Genomic DNA, 21,894 nt, shown 5'->3' on the forward strand with positions numbered 1-21,894 from the left:
CTACTTCCTGCGATCGACCACCATGGGAAGTATTTTAATGTAATGGACCACGACGTACATTAGACCACCGCACAAGAGTGCATCTAATACATCCCATATTACAAATCCTATCCAGCCAATGACTATGAATGGAAGTCCTAATGCCATAAATAATTTGAACCTCTCTCGCTGGAAAATAAAGAGTTTTGAATTACCGCGAGCGACGTTAATGGTAAGAGGAACAAAGAGCACAAGGGTCCATACTGTGCTCACTAACAATGAAGATGGTGAGATGACCAGCTGCAGCGCTGCTCCAAATGCTGCAACGAGTGACAACAGTGCTGCCCACAATAAGTTTACACTGTACATAGACAGGGATAGATCTTCCTTTTCACCCGCACATGCAAACTGGACAAGAATAGCTGATGCCATTGAACTACAGAACGAGAATGCGTCACATATCACAAACATTTTGAAGAAAAAGTTATTAATGAGAAGAGCTTTTTGTTGCGAGTCAAGTCCTGCTGGTAATGTGAAGGCTGCTGCAAACGACACAGTCGCTATCAACACTGCATTTATGGATATATCTCTGGCTTTTATCACCAATTTTTCAATTAATGGCTCCTTCCCTCTCGTATCTTCCAAAATCTCTGGATTCACCAACGCACCATTCATGCGAAGCACAGTTTTGATCTGCATGATTATTGAGAATGCTTAGAAAAAATAAAATAAGTTTACATGTTAATATTTAAGCCAGATTTTAGATGATAAAGTCATTTGATTGTAATAACCCCTTCAGGATTATTGACTATTTAAGCACCAAAATCTTAAAACTTCAATGATTAGGCATTTTGTCAAACAGTTAGCAAACAGGCTCTGATACCACTGTAATAACCCTGACAGGTTATTGCTTTTTCCTGCACCACAAAAATTCTTAATCCTTCGGCTCTGATACCACTGTAATGACCCTAGCTATAAAGGTCACTAAGTCCCAATATTGTACTGTGATAATTCGTAAAATTGTTTTGCAAGTAATCACTAAAGAACCAAATGCCTAAACTGAGACAATCCGTAAAAACACTTATTTGGAATCTGAAACCGCACTATAAGACAATGCTCTTCAATTTACCAGACTTCAATGATTAAATGATTAAGGAAATAATTCCCAGCAATTCGCCTATGCCTTGCAGCATTTGTAGCAACCAATGCAGCGTAGTTCACTAAATTGACAAAGGGTGTTTCTGAAAGCTGCACAAGTGCCACTGGGCCTTCAACTCTGATTAGTGGTATTTTGGGAAAAACAACCGACCCTTCTGGAATTGCATAAATTTCAATGTCTAAACAATTAACTCCTCTCAGATAATCAAAGAATCCCTCCTCACATGTAGCTGGTAATATCGAGTGTAGGAAACCAATCTCCTCCTCTCTAAATTTAAAATGTGCAGCAAATCTAATACACTCCTCTAATCCTGCAAAAACCGTGTACTCTCCACCAAATGGGTTCTTCCGAAAAAACAAGTCAAACCTGAAGTTACTGCCGCTCACAGTTCTTTACACCTGCGAAAGTCCCATTCCCGATCTCTCCGCTAAAGATGATTCCGGCCCTTTGGAACCAAATGGATCCGAGTTACAGGAGCGGCCAAGCAATTCCAATCGAGCCCGTGTCCTGCCCTAACCTCTGCGCGGGAATGATACTCCAATCGGGCCCAAGACGCGTGGTAAATGATTCCAATCTTTACCAGCGTCTCAAACTCAACCACAGTCCTCTACACCTGCGAAAGCCTTCTCCCCTTCGCAGAGGACCTCTTATATGAATCGGAGTTCATAAGATTGCTTGTCAAATCTCACTGATCCGCGTCCTCCTACTGGCAATGGCGACAAGGCCTCTAATCTGCGTCCGTCTGAAATGGCAATGATAAAGTGGACGGAAAGGACAATATCATTCACTGGCTGGTGAAGACTAATGCCGCTGACTCATCACCGGGTCTGCCCAAATTCACTATGCGAAGGCATATTTCACCTGCCGGCCAGCTTCTAAATCGATTTGAATCGATCTCGTCTTTGACTTGTGCCACAACCTTTGATAATGATGATGGGAAATGTCTTTGCGTCCCTCCACCTGCTGTAATGCTAGAAAAATGAGGAATTCCTGTCCTCAATCCTGGTTATCAAAGAGCAAGGGTAATTCTATCCTGAAGCTGTCTCCGTGTAGTAATCTGGCCTTGGTTTAGACTTCGTCCTTAACAGTATTCGGAAAGTGCTAGCTGGAAGGGAAACTCGTTCATGCCTCCCATCTGCTCATGCCGCATCTTCCTCTATAGAAGGCTGAAGATATCGCCTTACTCCTCTTGCCACCTGAAATGAATTTCAAACCTTACGAAAGCTTAAATCTACAAATAGCAATTCTCAAAATGAATCTTCCGGATTTGGCCTTAGGCCACAAATTCTGCCCCGATGAAATGACTATATCGTCACCTCCAATCTGCAATAATTCGGATGATATTTCACACCCTCAAAATCGCGTACCAATTGAGAGTTATCGTTCTCAATGGCCAACTGTGACAATTGCCGAAACCCTAGGTTCCCACAATGCACCCGTGATTGAATCACAACCTGGAAAAATCAAGAGAGAAATAATCAACTGCCTGATTCGAATGGAGCCCCGGGGTGCCTATTTATTCTTTTTCTCCATCCTCTCCAGAGACTTCTAGAATCTTTTTGATCTTATCCCTCAAGTGACTTTATTAAATACTCCAAGTAACTTTATTAAATACTAAAGTCACTTTATTAAATGCAAGGTCATCTTTTAATATTTATTTATTTAATTAAAATAACTAATTAGTCGTCCTTGGACAACCATTAATTAAATTAATTAAATCGAACTGTCACCAGAAAATTTGGGGACATGACAGTCCGCCCTTCCTGAAATTGCTTGTCCCCAAGCAATGGCTGAACCAAGAACCAATCTGTCTGCCTGGATCCCAAATGTAAATCTGTGTATCATCCCAATCCTCATCATATTCCTATGGAGAAATCATCAGTACCAGTATCTGAGAAACTGTACTCAACATCCAAACAACTGACAACTCTGATGAAATTATCTGTGAACCAACTGTAGATGTCAGTAGAAGAAACCATTCTGCGGAACTCAAGCCAACTGAAACATCAACTCTATCAAAACTCAAGCTCTTGTCAAAAAGACACCTGCTCCCAACTGCACTGTAGATATGACAACAGCCATAGATACCTGAATTACTGCCATCAAATTCAATCTCTGAAAAACTACTCCGGGTGTGTCGATGCTGCAGGCTGAATAACTTGCTACTACCAACTTTATTTTCAAAAGATGGTGCCAATCTATCCCCTACTGGATGATAAGAAACTGGAACCAATCTACATTTGCATGAAATAAACTCTTCTATCTCTGTGTCAAAAGAAAAATGATGAGCGTACCCTACCGTATAATGCCGGTAAGAACCCCCAAATTCTGCTGCTAGCTCATCATCACTGGACTGGTAATCAACATATGGCTCCAATCTCTGACTCCGAGTGACTGTAGGCAGGTTAGGATCCCGTGCATTCTGCTCAACAAACCCTTCCTCGGGATCCCTGTGAGGTAGCATAGTAGAAAGGACCCCTATAATCTTCTCAACCAATCTGCAAATAACACTAGTATCTTGGATGAGAACACCTTCTGTCACCTTATGCGTGTCCAAATGAACACATGCACTATCCAGCAAATACTCCATGAACGGTTCAGTGCAGTAAAAATTATACGAGGAAGCATCAATATACTTCCCTGCACACCACAACTGATCCTCCTGTGAAGGTGGCATACCCCACTGTACCACACTATCAACTAACTGAGAAGAATCAATCTGAAAACTTGACTCTACCGGTATCCCGAACTCATTATGACCAACTTCTTCCAAACCCTGAACATGTATGTCAGTCTCAACAATAAACTCCTCAAAAGCAACTGTAGGGGTGTACTTACCATCATCTACCTCAATAATCAAATGAACTGGGTCTGGGGCTGGTTTTGACCGCAAATGCTCCAACTCCATGGTCACCTCCTTCAACTGAAACTGCGACTTTTGTAGGTCTCGCTGTGTGTCCTCTAAAGCCTCAGTAGTCACTATGAGCTCCTGGGAAAGCTCACTCACCTCCTCTTCACGATCCAAGAGTGCCTCATATGCTGTACTCCCCCACTCAACCAAGTGATCACGGTCGGCTACCAATCGTAAATAATCCTGCTTCAATATCCGAACAGCTTCATGCAAGGCATGAATCTCTGCCAAAGAAAAGTAACCCCCGCTGGACTCATCTGTCATAGAAGAACCCCAACCAGTAACAACCAACAACTGACGAGCAGTATCAAAATGCTCACAAGCGATAGCAATGTCTTGCTCACTAACTTTCAACTGGCTAACCACATGATGGCTCTGGCTAGACTGTCTTCTATAAATTCCCTCTGACACATTGACTAGGGGAATGTCTTCAAAGATACTGGTCTCTGGATTATTATCATCTATATTTTTTGAATCTACTTCAAAACTCATATCAACATCCAGAGTGTCAAAATCTGTAGTTCGGATGTCAAGCTCTTCTGTACCTAAAGAAACTGTCAAGGAAGCTGAATCTTCAAAACTGCCCACTTCATCCTCCTGGATGTCATCAAGGCCAAAATGATCCTGGGACTCATCCGTACACACTGGCAAATATGAAAAATCTTCAACACCTTTCAGCAAGAAGGGTCGTCTACATATATGAACCAAGCCCAATACCGGTGTATAAAAACTAATACCAACATCGGATGTTCTGCTGGCACAGGGAAAGATAACACCGTATATTCTGTCCGCCATTGTCCTTGTATCCTGGATGTGAATGCAAGATGAACTCGTAACATTATCAGCTACCATATATGATCCGTCAAATGTAGAAAGCTGAGTGTTAGACGTACCAGATGAAATTAAACTTAGCTCCATGCCATGCTCATTCTCATGTCTCTCCCAGTCCTGTAATGCCAAAGTTGCTCGAGTGTCCTCAAGCTCGCAAGAAAGCTTGACAACTTCTTCCTCCTTTCTCCTCAAGGCATCTGAATAGTCTTTGGCAAGGCTTAGAAGACGGTCACGATCTGATAGAAGATGTAAATAGCTCAACTTCGTCATTCCCATTCCTTCACCAATTGCATGTAAGTCACAACAAGAGGATTTTGCCTGAACTCCCTTATGTCTTCCTTGTAGCTGAATCATCTGGATGTGCTCTTCTAACATCTCCCGCATCCTGTCATGATGAGATAAAGAAGCCACAATAGTATCTTTGCTTACCTTCAGCTGGCTGGACAAATCTTGTGAAATACTACCAGTCTCATCCGCATGTGACGAAGCCTCTAACTGAGCCTGGTACTCTCTCTCAGCAAAATCATAAATGCTCGATGTCTGCTCATTTTCACCAGGTATCTCATCACCATGCACAATGACATCATCATCATCTGAACTCACCTTACTGTAATCATTGCTTGTCGGAACCAAACTACCTTGAGTACATGAGACATCACCTTCGGGAAACTCGTATTCAACTGTCTCAAGTTGACAGTTACTATCCATCAGCGTAATGTCCTTCACCGCTTCTTCCTGTGACCGAACTGAAGCCTCTGACTGGTTGCACACTTGTTTCTCGACCTCCTCATTAAGGTTCCTAGTAGCATCTCTCATTGTATCTATCAACGCTTCGTGAGAAGATTCGCCAAAATGAAATCCAGTTGATTTACTCACCTTAGCTGGGACGGACAACCTGTCAAGCATACGGTGCTGTTTAACCAACAGTTCAGACATGTTATGTTTGATCTTTCTGAGCTCATCCTGAATACCTGAATAGTCCTCCTTTCCAAAATTCTGACTCTGAATACTCTGTCTATTACTTGTTCGAGATTGTGTCCTTGGTGACTTTGTGCTGTACCTGTACATCTTGGTTGAAGTAGAGTGCTGATCACTCATGTAAGTCGGTTCTCACCCCACAGGATGGCAAGAAAACCGCTCTGATACCACTGTAGTAACCCCTTCAGGATTATTGACTATTTAAGCACCAAAATCTTAAAACTTCAATGATTAGGCATTTTGTCAAACAGTTAGCAAACAGGCTCTGATACCACTGTAATAACCCTGACAGGTTATTGCTTTTTCCTGCACCACAAAAATTCTTAATCCTTCGGCTCTGATACCACTGTAATGACCCTAGCTATAAAGGTCACTAAGTCCCAATATTGTATTGTGATAATTCGTAAAATTGTTTTGCAAGTAATCACTAAAGAACCAAATGCCTAAACTGAGACAATCTGTAAAAACACTTATTTGGAATCTGAAACCGCACTATAAGACAATGCTCTTCAATTTACCAGACTTCAATGATTAAATGATTAAGGAAATAATTCCCAACAATTCGCCTATGCCTTGCAGCATTTGTAGCAACCAATGCAGCGTAGTTCACTAAATTGACAAAGGGTGTTTCCGAAAGCTGCACAAGTGCCACTGGGCCTTCAACTCTAATTAGTGGTATTTTGGGAAAAACAACCGACCCTTCTGGAATTGCATAAATTTCAATGTCTAAACAATTAACTCCTCTCAGATAATCAAAGAATCCCTCCTCACATGTAGCTGGTAATATCGAGTGTAGGAAACCAATCTCCTCCTCTCTAAATTTAAAATGTGCAGCAAATCTAATACACTCCTCTAATCCTGCAAAAATCGTGTACTCTCCACCAAATGGGTTCTTCCGAAAAAACAAGTCAAACCTGAAGTTACTGCCGCTCACAGTTCTTTACACCTGCGAAAGTCCCATTCCTGATCTCTCCGCTAAAGATGATTCCGGCCCTTTGGAACCAAATGGATCCGAGTTACAGGAGCGGCCAAGCAATTCCAATCGAGCCCGTGTCCTGCCCTAACCTCTGCGCGGGAATGATACTCCAATCGGGCCCAAGACGCGTGGTAAATGATTCCAATCTTTACCAGCGTCTCAAACTCAACCACAGTCCTCTACACCTGCGAAAGCCTTCTCCCCTTCGTAGAGGACCTCTTATATGAATCGGAGTTCATAAGATCGCTTGTCAAATCTCACTGATCCGCGTCCTCCTGCTGGCAATGGCAACAAGGCCTCTAATCTGCGTCCGTCTGAAATGGCAATGATAAAGTGGACGAAAAGGACAATATCATTCACCGGCTGGTGAAGACTAATGTCGCTGACTCATCACCGGGTCTGCCCAAATTCACTATGCGAAGGCATATTTCACCCGCCGGCCAGCTTCTATATCGATTTGAATCGATCCCGTCTTTGACTTGTGCCACAACCTTTGATAATGATGATGGGAAATGTCTTTGCGTCCCTCCACCTGCTGTAATGCTAGAAAAATGAGGAATTCCTGTCCTCAATCCTGGTTATCAAAGAGCAAGGGTAATTCTATCCTGAAGCTGTCTCCGTGTAGTAATCTGGCCTTGGTTCAGACTTCGTCCTTAACAGTATTCGGAAAGTGCTAGCTGGAAGGGAAACTCGTTCATGCCTCCCATCTGCTCATGCCGCGTCTTCCTCTATAGAAGGCTGAAGATATCGCCTTACTCCTCTTGCCACCTGAAATGAATTTCAAACCTTACGAAAGCTTAAATCTACAAATAGCAATTCTCAAAATGAATCTTCCGGATTTGGCCTTAGGCCACAAATTCTGCCCCGATGAAATGACTATATCGTCACCTCCAATCTGCAATAATTCGGATGATATTTCACACCCTCAAAATCGCGTACCAATTGAGAGTTATCGTTCTCAATGGCCAACTGTGACAATTGCCGAAACCCTAGGTTCCCACAATGCACCCGTGATTGAATCACAACCTGGAAAAATCAAGAGAGAAATAATCAACTGCCTGATTCGAATGGAGCCCCGGGGTGCCTATTTATTCTTTTTCTCCATCCTCTCCAGAGACTTCTAGAATCTTTTTGATCTTATCCCTCAAGTGACTTTATTAAATACTCCAAGTAACTTTATTAAATACTAAAGTCACTTTATTAAATGCAAGGTCATCTTTTAATATTTATTTATTTAATTAAAATAACTAATTAATCGTCCTTGGACAACCATTAATTAAATTAATTAAATCGAACTGTCACCAGAAAATTTGGGGACATGACATTGATCCACTTCACTTACGCCCTCGTAAAGTAATGGGTCTTTCTCAGTATTCGTAACTGCTATGTGTAAGGGAGTTCGTCCTGAATTGTCACGATGATTGAGAGACTCCCTTGACATTAAGGAGAGCAACGTATTTTTGAATACGTAGAATTCAACTTTCTGAAATGATGTGATATGGTTGAGTGCATTCATGACGGCTAGATGGAGGGGTTTCCTGCCTTCGTCATCGACAGCTTCTATGCAGTCTCTGCCATATCTCAGCAGAATATCCACAAGAAGATACTTTCCTCCCTGCGCTGCCATGTGAAGTGGAGTCTGTTTTCTTTGGCACACTTTGTAACACAGAGAGTTGTCTTCTTCCAGAAGCAATCTGGCGATCTCAGTGAAGTCAAGACCTCTGAGCCAATCAGGATCCCCCATAAAGCCAATACCTGGGAAAGTAACTGGGAAAGATAATGCAAGCATGTGCATCGCTGTTCTTCCGCGTCCGTCGGTTTGGTTGGCCAGTGTAGGACTGTGTTTTAGAAGTTTCTTAACGACACCTGAACGAACAATTTAAAGCATTGTAACTAGGAGATATTTTCTTTTGGTAAGTTAAATTGTTATATTATTATCAGATTCAACTGCGTAGTAATCAAGTCAAATTCATTGATCTATTTTTCATGAATAGTGGTTCACAAGAATCTATCTTTTATACTAAGGAATGAAATACTAATGTAAAGACTATTACGCAGACTCTCAACAACTATATCATATCAACAATTTACAAAACACAATGAAGTTATCATTAAATAAATATGAAAGAGGTTCATGTTTGACCATCATGTTGAACAAAATACATGTCTTCAAAAAGGACTGTCACAGTGTACTATCGAATGTACTAATAGTATATCAACAAGAGATATTACATGAAGCCCAAAAAAAAGTTGACCAACTGTCAAAAACATCTATGTATGACAAAAAGAGTAGACAAATAAATCAGATGTGAATATATATACAACTCAATAGAACATTGGGCCAATTAAATGAAGATCCAAAATTTTTCAATCTTGAAGCCTTTCCTGATACGAACTCTAGACACATGTTTCAAACAAAATATAAGGGCACAAATATTGTGTCAGTGTGTTTCCACCCTACCACAAACCAGTTACACTTCCCTAGAATCTATCCTAATATAAAAGATACCTTATCTCATTTGAGAAATTTAATCAAGTCAAACTAACCGTACTAATGGAATTGTGCAGCTAGGCATATGTATGTGAACTTCTATTATATCACTAACAAACAATAGGATACATGTACTCTATGTATGAAAACATAAACAACAATCTTTTCTTTGCTAAAATAAATCATTTCAAGATATATATTAGTTTCCTCTCAATCTTCATTTATTTAACAAGTCAAAACTTGAAGCATGGAGAAAACACAATATATATTCATGCATCGATAAGTGCATAAATCATGGGAGATTATCAAGGAAAATACTTCATAACTAGAGCTACGAGTAAAGCATTTTCTACATCTGAACTTATCAATTATTCATAGCATAATTTAGGAACATCTAACATCTATAAGTGCATAAATCATGTGAGATATTATCAAGGAAAATACTTCATAACTAGAGTTGCGAGTAAAGCATATTCTACATCTAAACTTATCAATTATTCATAGCATAATTTAGAAGATGATTAAAAAAATATTTCCCACCTTATCTATTACTTCCCAAAATGAAACAAAAAGATAATTGTAATATTAATATATACATGAACATAATAAAGAAGACACCAATAGATTTACATGAGACTATTTTTAATCTTCTCTAAAATGTGAGAAATTAAACTATGATACAAAGATTTGAACCTAAGGGTACGAGCGTTGATTCAAAGTGAGCAAAGAAACACAATAGAAAAGAAACCAAATTAAAACATAAAAATAAACTAGAAATTTAATCAAAGATGAAAGACATGGAGTTATAGTGGTTCACCACAACTTATGGGAATTCACTTTATTATTCACAACCAATATTCGATACATGACTATGCACATGTATATATACAATTATATTCAGCTAGAAGATGACATAAAGGAATACAAAAGGTCATGTGATCATTGGGCTTCACATTCCCAACACCAAGTTCATAATAGGATCATACAAAAGAGAAAGTAAAATGTTGTATAAATATATGATAGTGGAAGCCCTACTATTTGTTTGGAGATGGTAGAACAATAATAAGAAAGGTGATCAAAACCAGCGAGAACAATACACTTGAATGAGAAAACCCCCAAATTTCATATAGAGACTTATTCAAAATTGTTATAACAAAGGTGCTCAACTTTGTATATTAATACTTCACAGAACATTCTAGTAATTCTACGATTATAATACACGAAAATACAAGAAAAATATTAAACTTAGAAAAGATACTTCCAATTTTAAAATCAATCTCAAATTAAATAAGATTCAATAGAAATTTCATTTGAAAGAAAAACGAGAAGAGCACTTTTATCTTCCAAGAGTATATGTAAACATTGACAGAAATGGAAGGTGAGTACTAAAGAGCAGTTTAATCTCCTTATTTGTTTTTACAGGATTAGCAATCGTCATAATTACCTGCGTGTCCTCGGAGCACCGCAGCATGAAGAGGTGTAGAGTTGTCTTTACTCTCACTATTTGATACGCTGGTCAGATCATTCTCATCCTCATCCTCATATATATTGGTGATGGGACTCAACAGTGTCTCAACAGTGTCTACATGACCTCTCTCGGAAGCTATAAACAGAGCCGATTCATCCTTATGATTCAATATGCTGGTCAGGCCAGCATCACGATTCACTAGTAACTCCACAATCTTATGATTTCCCTCCTTTGCAGCTTCGTGGAGAGCAGTGTTTCCTTCACTATTTTGGATTCTCACTATAATTTTTTAATAGAAATAATCTAGAATTGGTGTACACAAGACATGAATAGTTTCGTAACTTATCAATCATTCATTTATAAACAAAACATCATAGAGTAACCAAACTTGCATCTAAGAATGCTCATTTAGTTACACACACACACACACACACACACACACACACACACACACATCCATCTATCTATATCTATATATAAAGAAAATCATCTCAATATGTCATGATAGGTGTTGCTATGCTCTTATTCAAATGGCATAGAACTTAACCATTCATGAACCAAAATTTAAGTCAATTGAAGAGCATCAATCAACATGAACAATATTGATCAAGAAGTGTATATATATAGAATTACCATCAAGAATTTGAGCAAAGAGGTAGGAAAGCTATAAAAATAATGGGGAAAGGAAGGAAGCAAGGAATCCCAACACTACACCCGGCTAGGTAGGATTCACAAGAATGGGGAAAGGTCATGAGTTTATTGGGAGGCTCTAAGGAGTAGCTCCAATCAAGTTTAGATTGATGCTCAAAAAATAAGCAGATTAAAGAGAGATGTTTATCAGCATCACTCCTCAATTAGGGGTTACGGCGAGAGCTTCTTTGTTCTCCATGTAGATGAGAACTTCTTTGTTTCCCGTGTAGTAGGAACTTAATCATTCATAAACCAAAATTGTTGAGAAAAATTTGATACAAGAATGAGAATGTGTTTTAATCATTGTTTTGTCATTGATGTCAAACTTGCTACCTATTGGTAAGACAACTACTTAGTTGATTTGAGTATTATTATTTGTTTGATTGATGAAGAGGATTTGATCAAATGTGATAACAAGAGCACCTAGAGGAAAGGTTGAGTTGTGGTATGAAAAAGGAGTATAAAGATAAGTTGAGATGGTCATGATATGGTGTATTGATAATCTACTTATGGTTGCAAATGATGGATACACTAAATAAGTCTGGAAGAATTGTGTCTACTAAGCTTGACTAAGTGCACAATAGGTGCCGAGAGAAGTTAGTGCAAGCCAAGCAAAAAATCAGTTGGAGCTGAGCAAAATGAAGTTTCAGTGTATGTCGAGTGAACATAATATAAGATGATTATAGTTTAGTTGATGTTGAGGATCACTAAACTTTAGTGCGTGTTGAGGGAATTGTTAGTGGATGTCATGCAACATAGTGTACTAAACATCAGAGGTTAGTTGATGCCAAATGACAACATTATGAGAAAGATCATGAATTTGATGAATCTAAGCCGACAAGATTGATTTATTGAATTATGTGAAGCATGTGGAAGATAAGCTTGATGAGTTGGCATCACAAAATTCAACGTAAACAGTGTGGAAGATTTTTTAAATGACCACAAGCGACATTAATGGTAAAGGGAACAAAGAGAACGAGGGTCCATACTGTGCTCACTAACAATGAAGATGGTGAGATGACCAACTGTAGCGCTGCTCCAAATGCTACAACTACTAACAACAATGATGCCCACAATAAGTTTACACTAGATATAGACAGGGATAGATCTTCCTTTTCACCTGAACATGCAAACTGGACAAGAATGGTTGATGCAATTGAACTACAAAACGAAAATGTGTCACATATCAAAAACATTTTGAAGAAAAAGTTATTAATGAGAAGTGTTTTTTGTTGCAAGTCAAGTCCTCATGGTAATATGAAGGTTCTTGCAAATGACATAGTCACTGTCAACACTGATTTATGGATATATCTCTACCTTTTATCACCAATTTACCCATTAATGGCTCCTTCCCTCTCATATATTCAAAAATATTTGGACTCACCAATACACCATTCATGTGAAGCACAATTTTAATCTGCATGATTATTGAGAATTTATATTGACAAAAAAATCAAGCTTAGGAAAAGGAAATCAAGTTTAATTATTTAATATTTTTATTTTAAAAATTACATCTTAATATATTATGATGTTTAAGCCATTTAATTTTAACATAAGAGATTTTAGATTGCAAAGTAGGATTAAATCATTTTATCCAATTTACTTACACCCTCGAAAAGTAATGTGTCTGTCTCAGTATTCTCAACTACTATGTGTAAGGGAGTTCATCTTAAATTTTCACAATGATTAAGAGACTCCCTTGACATTAAGGAGAGCAACATATTTTTGAATACGTAGAATTCAATTTTCTAAAATGACAATTTACATAAGTTGAAAGAAGCAACAAAAAGATCTAGATTTGTAGATCCTACTCTTTATTGATAGACAATTGGATCACAAATGTACCTGGTTAAAATTAGATTGGATATTTGTTGCAGTGAATTTTTAAGTTAGGTTATGTGTGAACCACGAGAGATACACATTGTTGTTGCAAACAATATATTGAGGCACCTTCAAGGTATTATTGGATATGGTCTTAAATATGAAAATGTTGACCTAGCTCTACATGGATACTCTGAATTAGATTGGACTAGAAGTGTAACTAATCTATAAAGCATATCAAGATGTTTCTTTGGTTTGGGACCAACTATGATCTCTTGGATAAGTAAGAAATGGCCTTTAGTAACACAAAGTTCAACAAAAGCCGAATACATTGCAACCTATATGGAAGAAAGTGAAGTTTTTTGGCTTCAAAAATTGTTGTGAGATTATTTGGTGAGTCCCTAAAACCTACTAGTATTCACTATGATAATCAGAGTTGTATTAAGCTTTCAATGAATCCAGTATTCCATGATCGATCAAAGTATATAGAGATTTCTTGATACTATGTTAGAGACATGGTAGAAAGGAATATGATCCAGTTAGAGTGAATTAGTATAAGTGATCAAATAGTAGACATTTCCACCAAACCTTTCTCTAGAGTTAAGGTTGAACACTCTAGGTTGAAACTTGGTATGGTTGGAATGTAAGTTATTGAGATTATATCTCAAAATTGTTTATTTTTACTTATATATAAGATGTTTAATGTGTATTTTTTTTTTCCATGTGTCTCTATGAATGTATGGACCCTTATGTACATTATTGAAAGGTGAAAATCTTATAAATAATGAACACTTGTATTTAACATTGTAACGTGACAATTTTACAATGAGTAGTTCTCTATCATATGATTGTTGATGTTTACAAATTGTTGCAATTGTATTTTTATTTCCTTCTTGGTATATTGTAGTGGTCTAGGTATCTGAGGGAAATTCATAGGATGCTAAGTGAGTTGTATGAAAGGGGTTGTAGGGAAGGCTATGATGGAGCCCTAAAATTCAAAATTTTGGGCATCTATTTGGGCATACTTTATGAGTATCAACCTCCATGATTAAGAGTATGAAGCTGTATACACTTGTTGGTTGATGACGTTAAAGACTTTAAGAGACAAGTCAAAATATTGTGAGCTTAGAATGAGCATGTGAATGCAGTCCATTTCTACAATACATATGAAGATGTTAATCTTAAGCAGTAATCATATGAGCAAGTAGCAACCTGAAAGGATAGTTTAAAGGATTGTTCGATGAGGGTTTTAATATGTGCTAAGATATCCATTGATGGCACCGAAAGAATGCTACAGGAGAGGCAATTACATGAGCAAATAAAATGAGTATATGAGGGATATTGCATAATGAGACACTTGCAGTAAGTTAGATGGAATCATGTGTATCACGATAACTAAAATGTTTGATATAGTGTGTTTGAGAGGGTCCAACTGGGATCAAATCATGTGCCTACATGAAATTTGATTGAATAATAAATATCTCTCAAAAAGGATCATGTACAGTTACAATCAAGTGAGATGGAACTTATACAAAGGAGGGAGGATATGTGCATACACAAAATATAGAACTCCCAGTGTGCTTGCACATAATATCCAGGCATTGTTCAAAATTGGAGCAATAAGTAAAACATAGAGATAAGTATCTAAAGCATCAGTTGGGAAATGATTATCTGGTAATTTCAATCAATTTGTAAAGTCTTGTGTTAATACTCTAGCAAAAGGAAGCAAGTGGATAATCATGTCTGAATCTCTTCCGCATTCTCATCCTAGCTATGGAAGAAAGGATGATATACGACAAACTATGAGATTTGTGGCAACAGATAAAAGGATGGTGTTCATTGTTCTTTGGACATTAAGAATTATGTGAAGAAAAACCAACACAAGCCTAACATCAGAGGAATTCCAACTACACTTAGTAACTAGTGGTAAAATTTGCATAGGATGCAGTCTCATCAAAGCCATTTAAAAATGACTAACGAAGAGTTTAAAAGATTGGATACCAGTGCTTGACAAACTCCTTTTGCCCAGATCGATTAAGAAGGTTGATTTATTTGTTATGGTTGATTTCTCACGATTCATGTGTTTTCTTATAGGTTCAGGATGTGTCAGACGAAGAATCAGACACGATGAGGTGAAATCCAGATGCATGGAAAATATGGAACCTTCAAACATACGAATTCAAAATTCAAAGATACTGATGCAGTATCCTAAAAATTGCCTGTCATATGGAAAGTACCTAGGCCTCGACAACAGTGATGAAAGGATTCCATGCAGTCTTAATTTTTTTTTAATGCCTGTAAAATTCGTAAAATCAAAGAGGAAGCTTGTTTCGAGCCTCTGTTGGGATGAATTCTGAAATAAAATTAATCTTAATCACCATTGAAAGTGCAGAAACTGTTAGTTATTTTATGATTATGTTAATTATTTTATGAAAGTTTTGAGTTACGAAAAGGTACGTTGCTTAGAAAGCAATCGATGCCCTTTAGATGTTTATAAATATATGTGATGTAATCTTTAAAAAAACATAGAACTTTGCATATTCATAAACATACATGTTATTAAGAATTTTTAAAGGGAGATTATTGAAGTTTTGAGCAAAGCAAGTGGAGATAGAAAATCATTGAGCATAAACACTGAAATTGTCTAAGATTATGCTGTGTTGAATAGAGCATCAACAATTAGAGTGTCTTCAATACAAGTTTTCCAGCAATAAAATCAGTAAGAGTTTTATTTGTTTTAGAGTTAAAATTTATTTGATTTGTCCTTTGTGATTGTCTCATTATTTATTTTCTTATAATTCATTATTATAATAAGCAGGTCAAATTGTTTGCTCCTATTTAAATATGATAAATACAAATATTTCAAATATTGTTGTTTTCTTTTTGTATCCATTTTGTCCATTAGATGGTTAAAGCATTATAGACTAATTTAAATAAGTGGAAAGGCAAAACAATTTGAGGCATTGTAATAACTAAATCATTTGTAAATATTAGATAATATGCATCATAAAGTTGTAAAAGAGAAATATATAACTCTATTAACCAATTGAAATTTGGCACTGGTCATTAATTTGTTCATGATTTTCAATCCACATGCTAGCAACACTTTAATTTCTTTCCTTTAAGAATTTGATCTTATTTGTTGTAATAATCCATTTTAAAATTTTCCTTTCAGCAACACTCAACTCTTATAGTAAAAATTTGAATAACAATAATCATTAACCATTGTCTAGAAAGTTTCCTTGAATATTTTCCACTTGAGGAATTCATTTTTGTCTTACAATCTTCTATAAATCATCTTGGATCTGAGTTTTTTTTATCCAAGATTTGGATGAATAGGCCTTGGTCTAGCGGAGCCAAAAGTGTAGAGGATTTGAATCAATTAGATTAATCCTATCAAGTTGGCCAAAATTGGTTAGATACTCAGCATCAAGCAAGCAAGGCTCATAGGTTTCTATCAGTGATTTTGATAACCAATAGGTTGTACAATGTCTAGAGAACATGGAGACTGTATGACGAATCTTGAGGACTGTATGGTGGGTGGTGAAGGTGATAGGTAGGTTGATAGTGGGGTGAGTAGATGAGGCCATACAACATATGACTATGGGGTGAGAGAGTAAGGTTGTACTTCAAATTTTTAAGTTGTATGGTGTGAAAGTGAAGGTCGTACAGATGATAAGGAAGCTGTATGGTGTTGAGGAGAGTCCATATAGTGGGGAGGTGGAGTTTTATGGTAGATGTGACCATACGTAGTGCCTAGAGGGTGAGTTTACTTGGCCATATGGTGTGCCTGGAGGAGAGTGAACAAATGTGGAGATAGTGTGAAGGAGTAAATTTGTCGTATAGTGTGTATTAAGGGCCGTATGGGGTATCCTACAGGCCATACGGTGGGAAAAAAAAGCAAATAGAATACTTGAATTTTGCAAAACGTACGATGAGGATTTTTTTGGTGTTTGGGGAGAACCAAGATGAGTTGGCGGAAGGTATGGAAGTTAAGGTCATACTAGAATACCTTGATATTGTACGTGAAGTATTGGAGCCACATTAAAATGCAACACATTCAGACAGAATACAACAATAGAAAACTTGAATAATCCCTTCAACAAATTCCAAAAGAAGGTGCTTCGATTTGCTAGACCTGAGTGAATTAATACATGTAGCAATGAATAGGGTGTGGGTTGAATCCCACTAAAACCGCAATGAGCCAAATAGGGAAGATATTTCACTTTTGAAATGGCACACAACAAAGAATGCTAAACAAGAGTTCATAGTACAAAGAGATAATCCAGAATGCATATCCATAGACTTCCTACAAGACATGCTTAAATACCCATCGGAAAACCTTTTCAAGGGTGTACAAAGATAGCCAACGGTGACACAAACTATTGAAAAAAAATTAAAATGGGTTAGAGATACATTAAATCAATCAACCCGTTACAAATGTTTAATTTTTTATTTATTTTATAATAGGAACATTACAGTCCTCCTATCCCAAAGTTTACTTGTCCTCAAGAAAATGCAATGCAGGGTGCTGGAGAATGTGCTCGCCTTCCCATGTTGCATTATACAATGGTAGGTGTTGCCAATGTACCAAGTATTCCTATACAGTGTAGTTTCGTAGGGTCTTTTCATGTATTTCGAGGATCTCAACAAGTTCCAAAATGAGCTTTCCTTCTTTAGTGAGTGGCAGAAGGTCGGTAGCCACTGTGACATTTTTCCTGATGGCTTTCTTCAGATAAGAAACATGGAAGACATTATGAATGTGGCTTCCCTCTAGAATTTCCAGTTCATACATGACTTCACCAATACAATGGACCACATGATAAGGGCCATAAAATCGTGGCTTCAATTTTTCCTTTCCTATTCCCTTTAATGAAGATTGTTGGCATGGCTGGAGCCAAAGATAGAACAAATCCCCCACTTTGAAACTCTTTTATATCCTGTGTCTGTCAATGTACCTCTTTTGTTTATTTTGTGCCCATTGTAGGTTTTCTTTTAGGTACCTTAGTATGTCCTATCCCTCTTGAAGCCAGTCCCTTGCCCTTGGTGCACGACTATCACCCAAAATTGTGTCAAAGAAGGAGAGGGCTTCATACCCTTATAGAGATTTTAAGGGTTCCATCCTAATAGACATGTGATACGTGGTATTGTAGCAATATTCCCCTAGATGGATTCATTTTACCCATGCTTGTTGCTGAGCTGAAACATAGTTCTGAAGGTAGCCTTTGAGTCATTTGTTTGCAATCTCAGTCTATCCGTCTATCTATGGGTGGTAACTTGTACTTGGTGATAATTCTATCCTTGCCATCTAAAATAGTTCTATCCAGAAGATACTAGCAAATTGTCTATCCTGATCATTGACAATATTTTGGGGTAATCTGTGCAGATGAAAAACTTCTCTGAAAAATAGATCGGCAACTTGTAGAGCCTGGAGGTTCGAGGGGATGGTGAAGAAATGTGCATACTTTTTCAATCTATCAATCACCACAAAGATACAACCCTTTCCACTCACCTTAGGAAGTCTTATTATGAAATCCATTGATATACTTTCTCACTTATGTTCAGGAATTGGCAAAGTTTGTAATAGCCCAATAGGAGGAGTATGTTTGGACTTGTTATGTTGGAAAACTATACACTCTCTTACATACCCCAACACGTCCCCTTTAAGTCCTTTCCATGAAAACCTCTCTTGAAGACTTCTATAATTTTTTAGGAAACTTGGGTGTCCAGCTAGAGGTGAGTCATGTATTTCCTTCAAGATTTTCTCCTTCAATTTGGATTCTAGTACCAAGTATATCTGGTCTTTATAGTAGATGATGTCATCCACCACTCTTTATCGATCATCATGAGTTTGGACATCTATTATTTCATAGGCAAATGTATTTTTGGAATATTCCACTAATAGATGTGCCTTCTAGTTAGTTAAAATCTGGTCTAGTGAGCAGATGGTGGGTTTTTGGGACAAGGCATCTACAACTACATTGTTAATACCCTTTTACATACTCAATGTCAAAATCAAAAGCTTGAACCTTTCTTACCCATTTTTGTTGTTGTTCATTCAAGTCTCATTACTCCAAAAAATATCTTAGACTGTTGTGATCCATACAAATGACAAACTTGGCACCTACTAGATACTACGAGAACTTGGTTAGAGCATGTATGATGGCCAACATTTCTTTGTCATAGATGGAATATAGGTATTCTGCTAAAGTAAGCTTTTGGCTCTCATAAGCGATGGGGTGTCTATCTTGCATCAGTATCACTCCAATGCCTTCCCCAGATGCGTCACACTCCAAAATGAATGGTCAAGTGAAATCAAGTAGTGCAAGTATGGGACAAGTGCTCATGGCCTCTTTTAGCTTATCAAAGGCAAGTTGTGACCCTTTCTTTATCAAATCTATTAAAGGTGCACTAAGCTAAGATAATCATTTAATGAACTTCCTATAGTAACTGCACAGTCTAAAGAATCCTCGCAAATCTGTGAGTGATTTTGGGGGAGGCCTATCGAGCATAGCCTGAGTCTTCTCTTGATGCACTTGAACTCTGTATTTACTAACAACATGCCCCAAGTACAATATTTCTATAATAAAAAATTTACATTTGGACTATTTGGAAAAAAAGGATTGTTCCTCCATGATATTTAGAACTTCATTCAGATGCTTTAGGTGCTCCTCCCATGTCCTGCAATAAATAAGAAGATCATCAAAGAATACTAATAAATACTTATGTAATTTCTTGTTGAAGATGTGGTTCATGCATGATTGAAATGTAGTAGCTGCATTGGTCAATCTAAACGGCATGACCAAAAACTCATAATATTTGTAGTGACAACAGAAAGCCATTTTCTCCACATCTTCTTCCCTCATGTAGATTTGATGATATCGAGAATGGAGATCTATTTTTGAAAAATAGATTGCACCATTTAGTTCATCGAGCAGCTCATCTATCCTTGGAATGGGATATCTTTTCTTTATTATTTTTTTGTTCAATGCGTGGTAGTCCATACACATGCCATCATCCCATTCTTCTTTTTGACTAAGACCAGAAATGACACGAATGTGCTAGAACTGGGATGGATCCATCCTTTCTCTAGCAATTCCTAGATCATCCTTTTGATCTCATCTTTGAATTTCTCGAGATGACAGTACGGTATGGTTATGACTGACTTTGCCCCCAATTCCAACTCAATAGTGTGTTCAAACCCTCAATGAGGTGGTATGCCAAGAGGAATATCCATGAAAACTTTATCATGTCTACTTAAAATATCCTAAAGTTCATCATCCAGCGGAGGTGTTTGATGCCCCTTTGTAGGTTCCACCAAGATAAGACAATGCACAACCCACACAACGTCATCATGCCAAAATATTAGCTCCAACTAATGTGAAAAAACTTCCTTCAGACCTTCATTTTCCATTCCTTAGAGGACAACCTTATTTTCGTCAACCACAAAAGTGAAGTCCATCCATTTGAAACTTTGAGTATATTCATCCATGGTCTCCATCCACTGTATGCCAAGAATTACTTCCATGCCAGCCAAGTCCACTATGAAGAAGTCCTCAGTCATCGTGTGATTTTCCATTGTGATACTCAGTTGAGGAACAAGTTGCATGGAGGGTAGAAAAGTCCCTCTGATGACCTTGACCTGAAAGCCTACGTGCACCTCCATAGGTAGACTTGTTCATTTTGCCAAGGATGAGTTTATGAAATTTAAAGTAGCTCCACCATCCAACATCACTATAACCCTTTGTCCTTGAAGGGTACCCTACACATGAAAAACTATACACCTTAGGCTACCAGCCCATGTAATGGTTCCTTCGCATTGTACCAAAGTGGCAATTCTCTTTGTACAGTTCAAACTGATGTTGGTCATCATTGTGGGGTTGATTATCTTTACTCAACATTTCTTCCTATTCATCCTCATCATCTAACACAACCTTAATGTAATAGATCTTCCCCTTTCTGATACATTGATGGCTAGGCTCCCAAGGTCCCTTGCAATTGAAACACAATTTCTTCCTTCGAAGTTCCTATCTGGTAGCTTCATCCAACAACAACTTCTTGGGCAGAGGTTTGTGCCCTCAGAAACATTGATAATTTAGGATGTGAGTAACTTCGAGAGGATGATGCCAATGATGATGCCATAATTTGTTCTTTATTGATTGCTTATGATAGCATGGTAGGATTGAATCCCTTTACCCAACCTTTTAGAGGTTCTATCAATTCATCCATGAAGAGAACTACCCATCTTCTTTCAGAAATGTCCATGACCAAAATAAAGAGTCTAAAATTTTGCAATGACGATCAACTGATCCAATTTGTCTTAGTTATGCCAAATCTTTGAAGTTGAACTTTGAATCTTTACCATCAAATCATTCTAACAATCTCTCTGTGAATTTTGCATAAGTATTTATTTGATCATACCCTAATGTGGTGGTCGTGATTCCACCATTTGTGCGCAACTCCTTCTAAGTGCAGCATGACAAATTTGATTGCTTCTTCTTCTAGTATAAGATTTAGCTAGAAGTAGGTATCAGCTTTCATTACCCATGCTTGTGCAAGAATGAAACCAGATCCATCAAATGGAGACAGA

At 37.6% G+C, this 21,894-nt stretch overlaps 1 protein-coding gene across 1 annotated transcript in view; it reads right to left on the reverse strand.

Annotated features, from left to right (window-relative positions):
* LOC149540932 (protein ACCELERATED CELL DEATH 6-like) overlaps positions 1 to 21,894 on the reverse strand; it is a 32,329-nt gene continuing 10,435 nt past the window's right edge. Inside the window, exons 2-4 of the mRNA XM_089802755.1 lie at positions 10,770 to 11,072; positions 8,177 to 8,700; positions 1 to 672 (exon numbers count right to left, since the gene is read on the reverse strand). Of these exons, the coding sequence (XP_089658881.1) occupies positions 1 to 672; positions 8,177 to 8,700; positions 10,770 to 11,072 (1,499 nt within the window). The remainder of the gene's footprint in view (positions 673 to 8,176; positions 8,701 to 10,769; positions 11,073 to 21,894) is intronic.

Source organism: Cupressus sempervirens, chromosome 9, assembly GCF_028749045.1.
Source record: "Cupressus sempervirens isolate cs-2001-9-10 chromosome 9, ASM2874904v1, whole genome shotgun sequence".
NCBI lineage: Eukaryota > Viridiplantae > Streptophyta > Pinopsida > Cupressales > Cupressaceae > Cupressus > Cupressus sempervirens.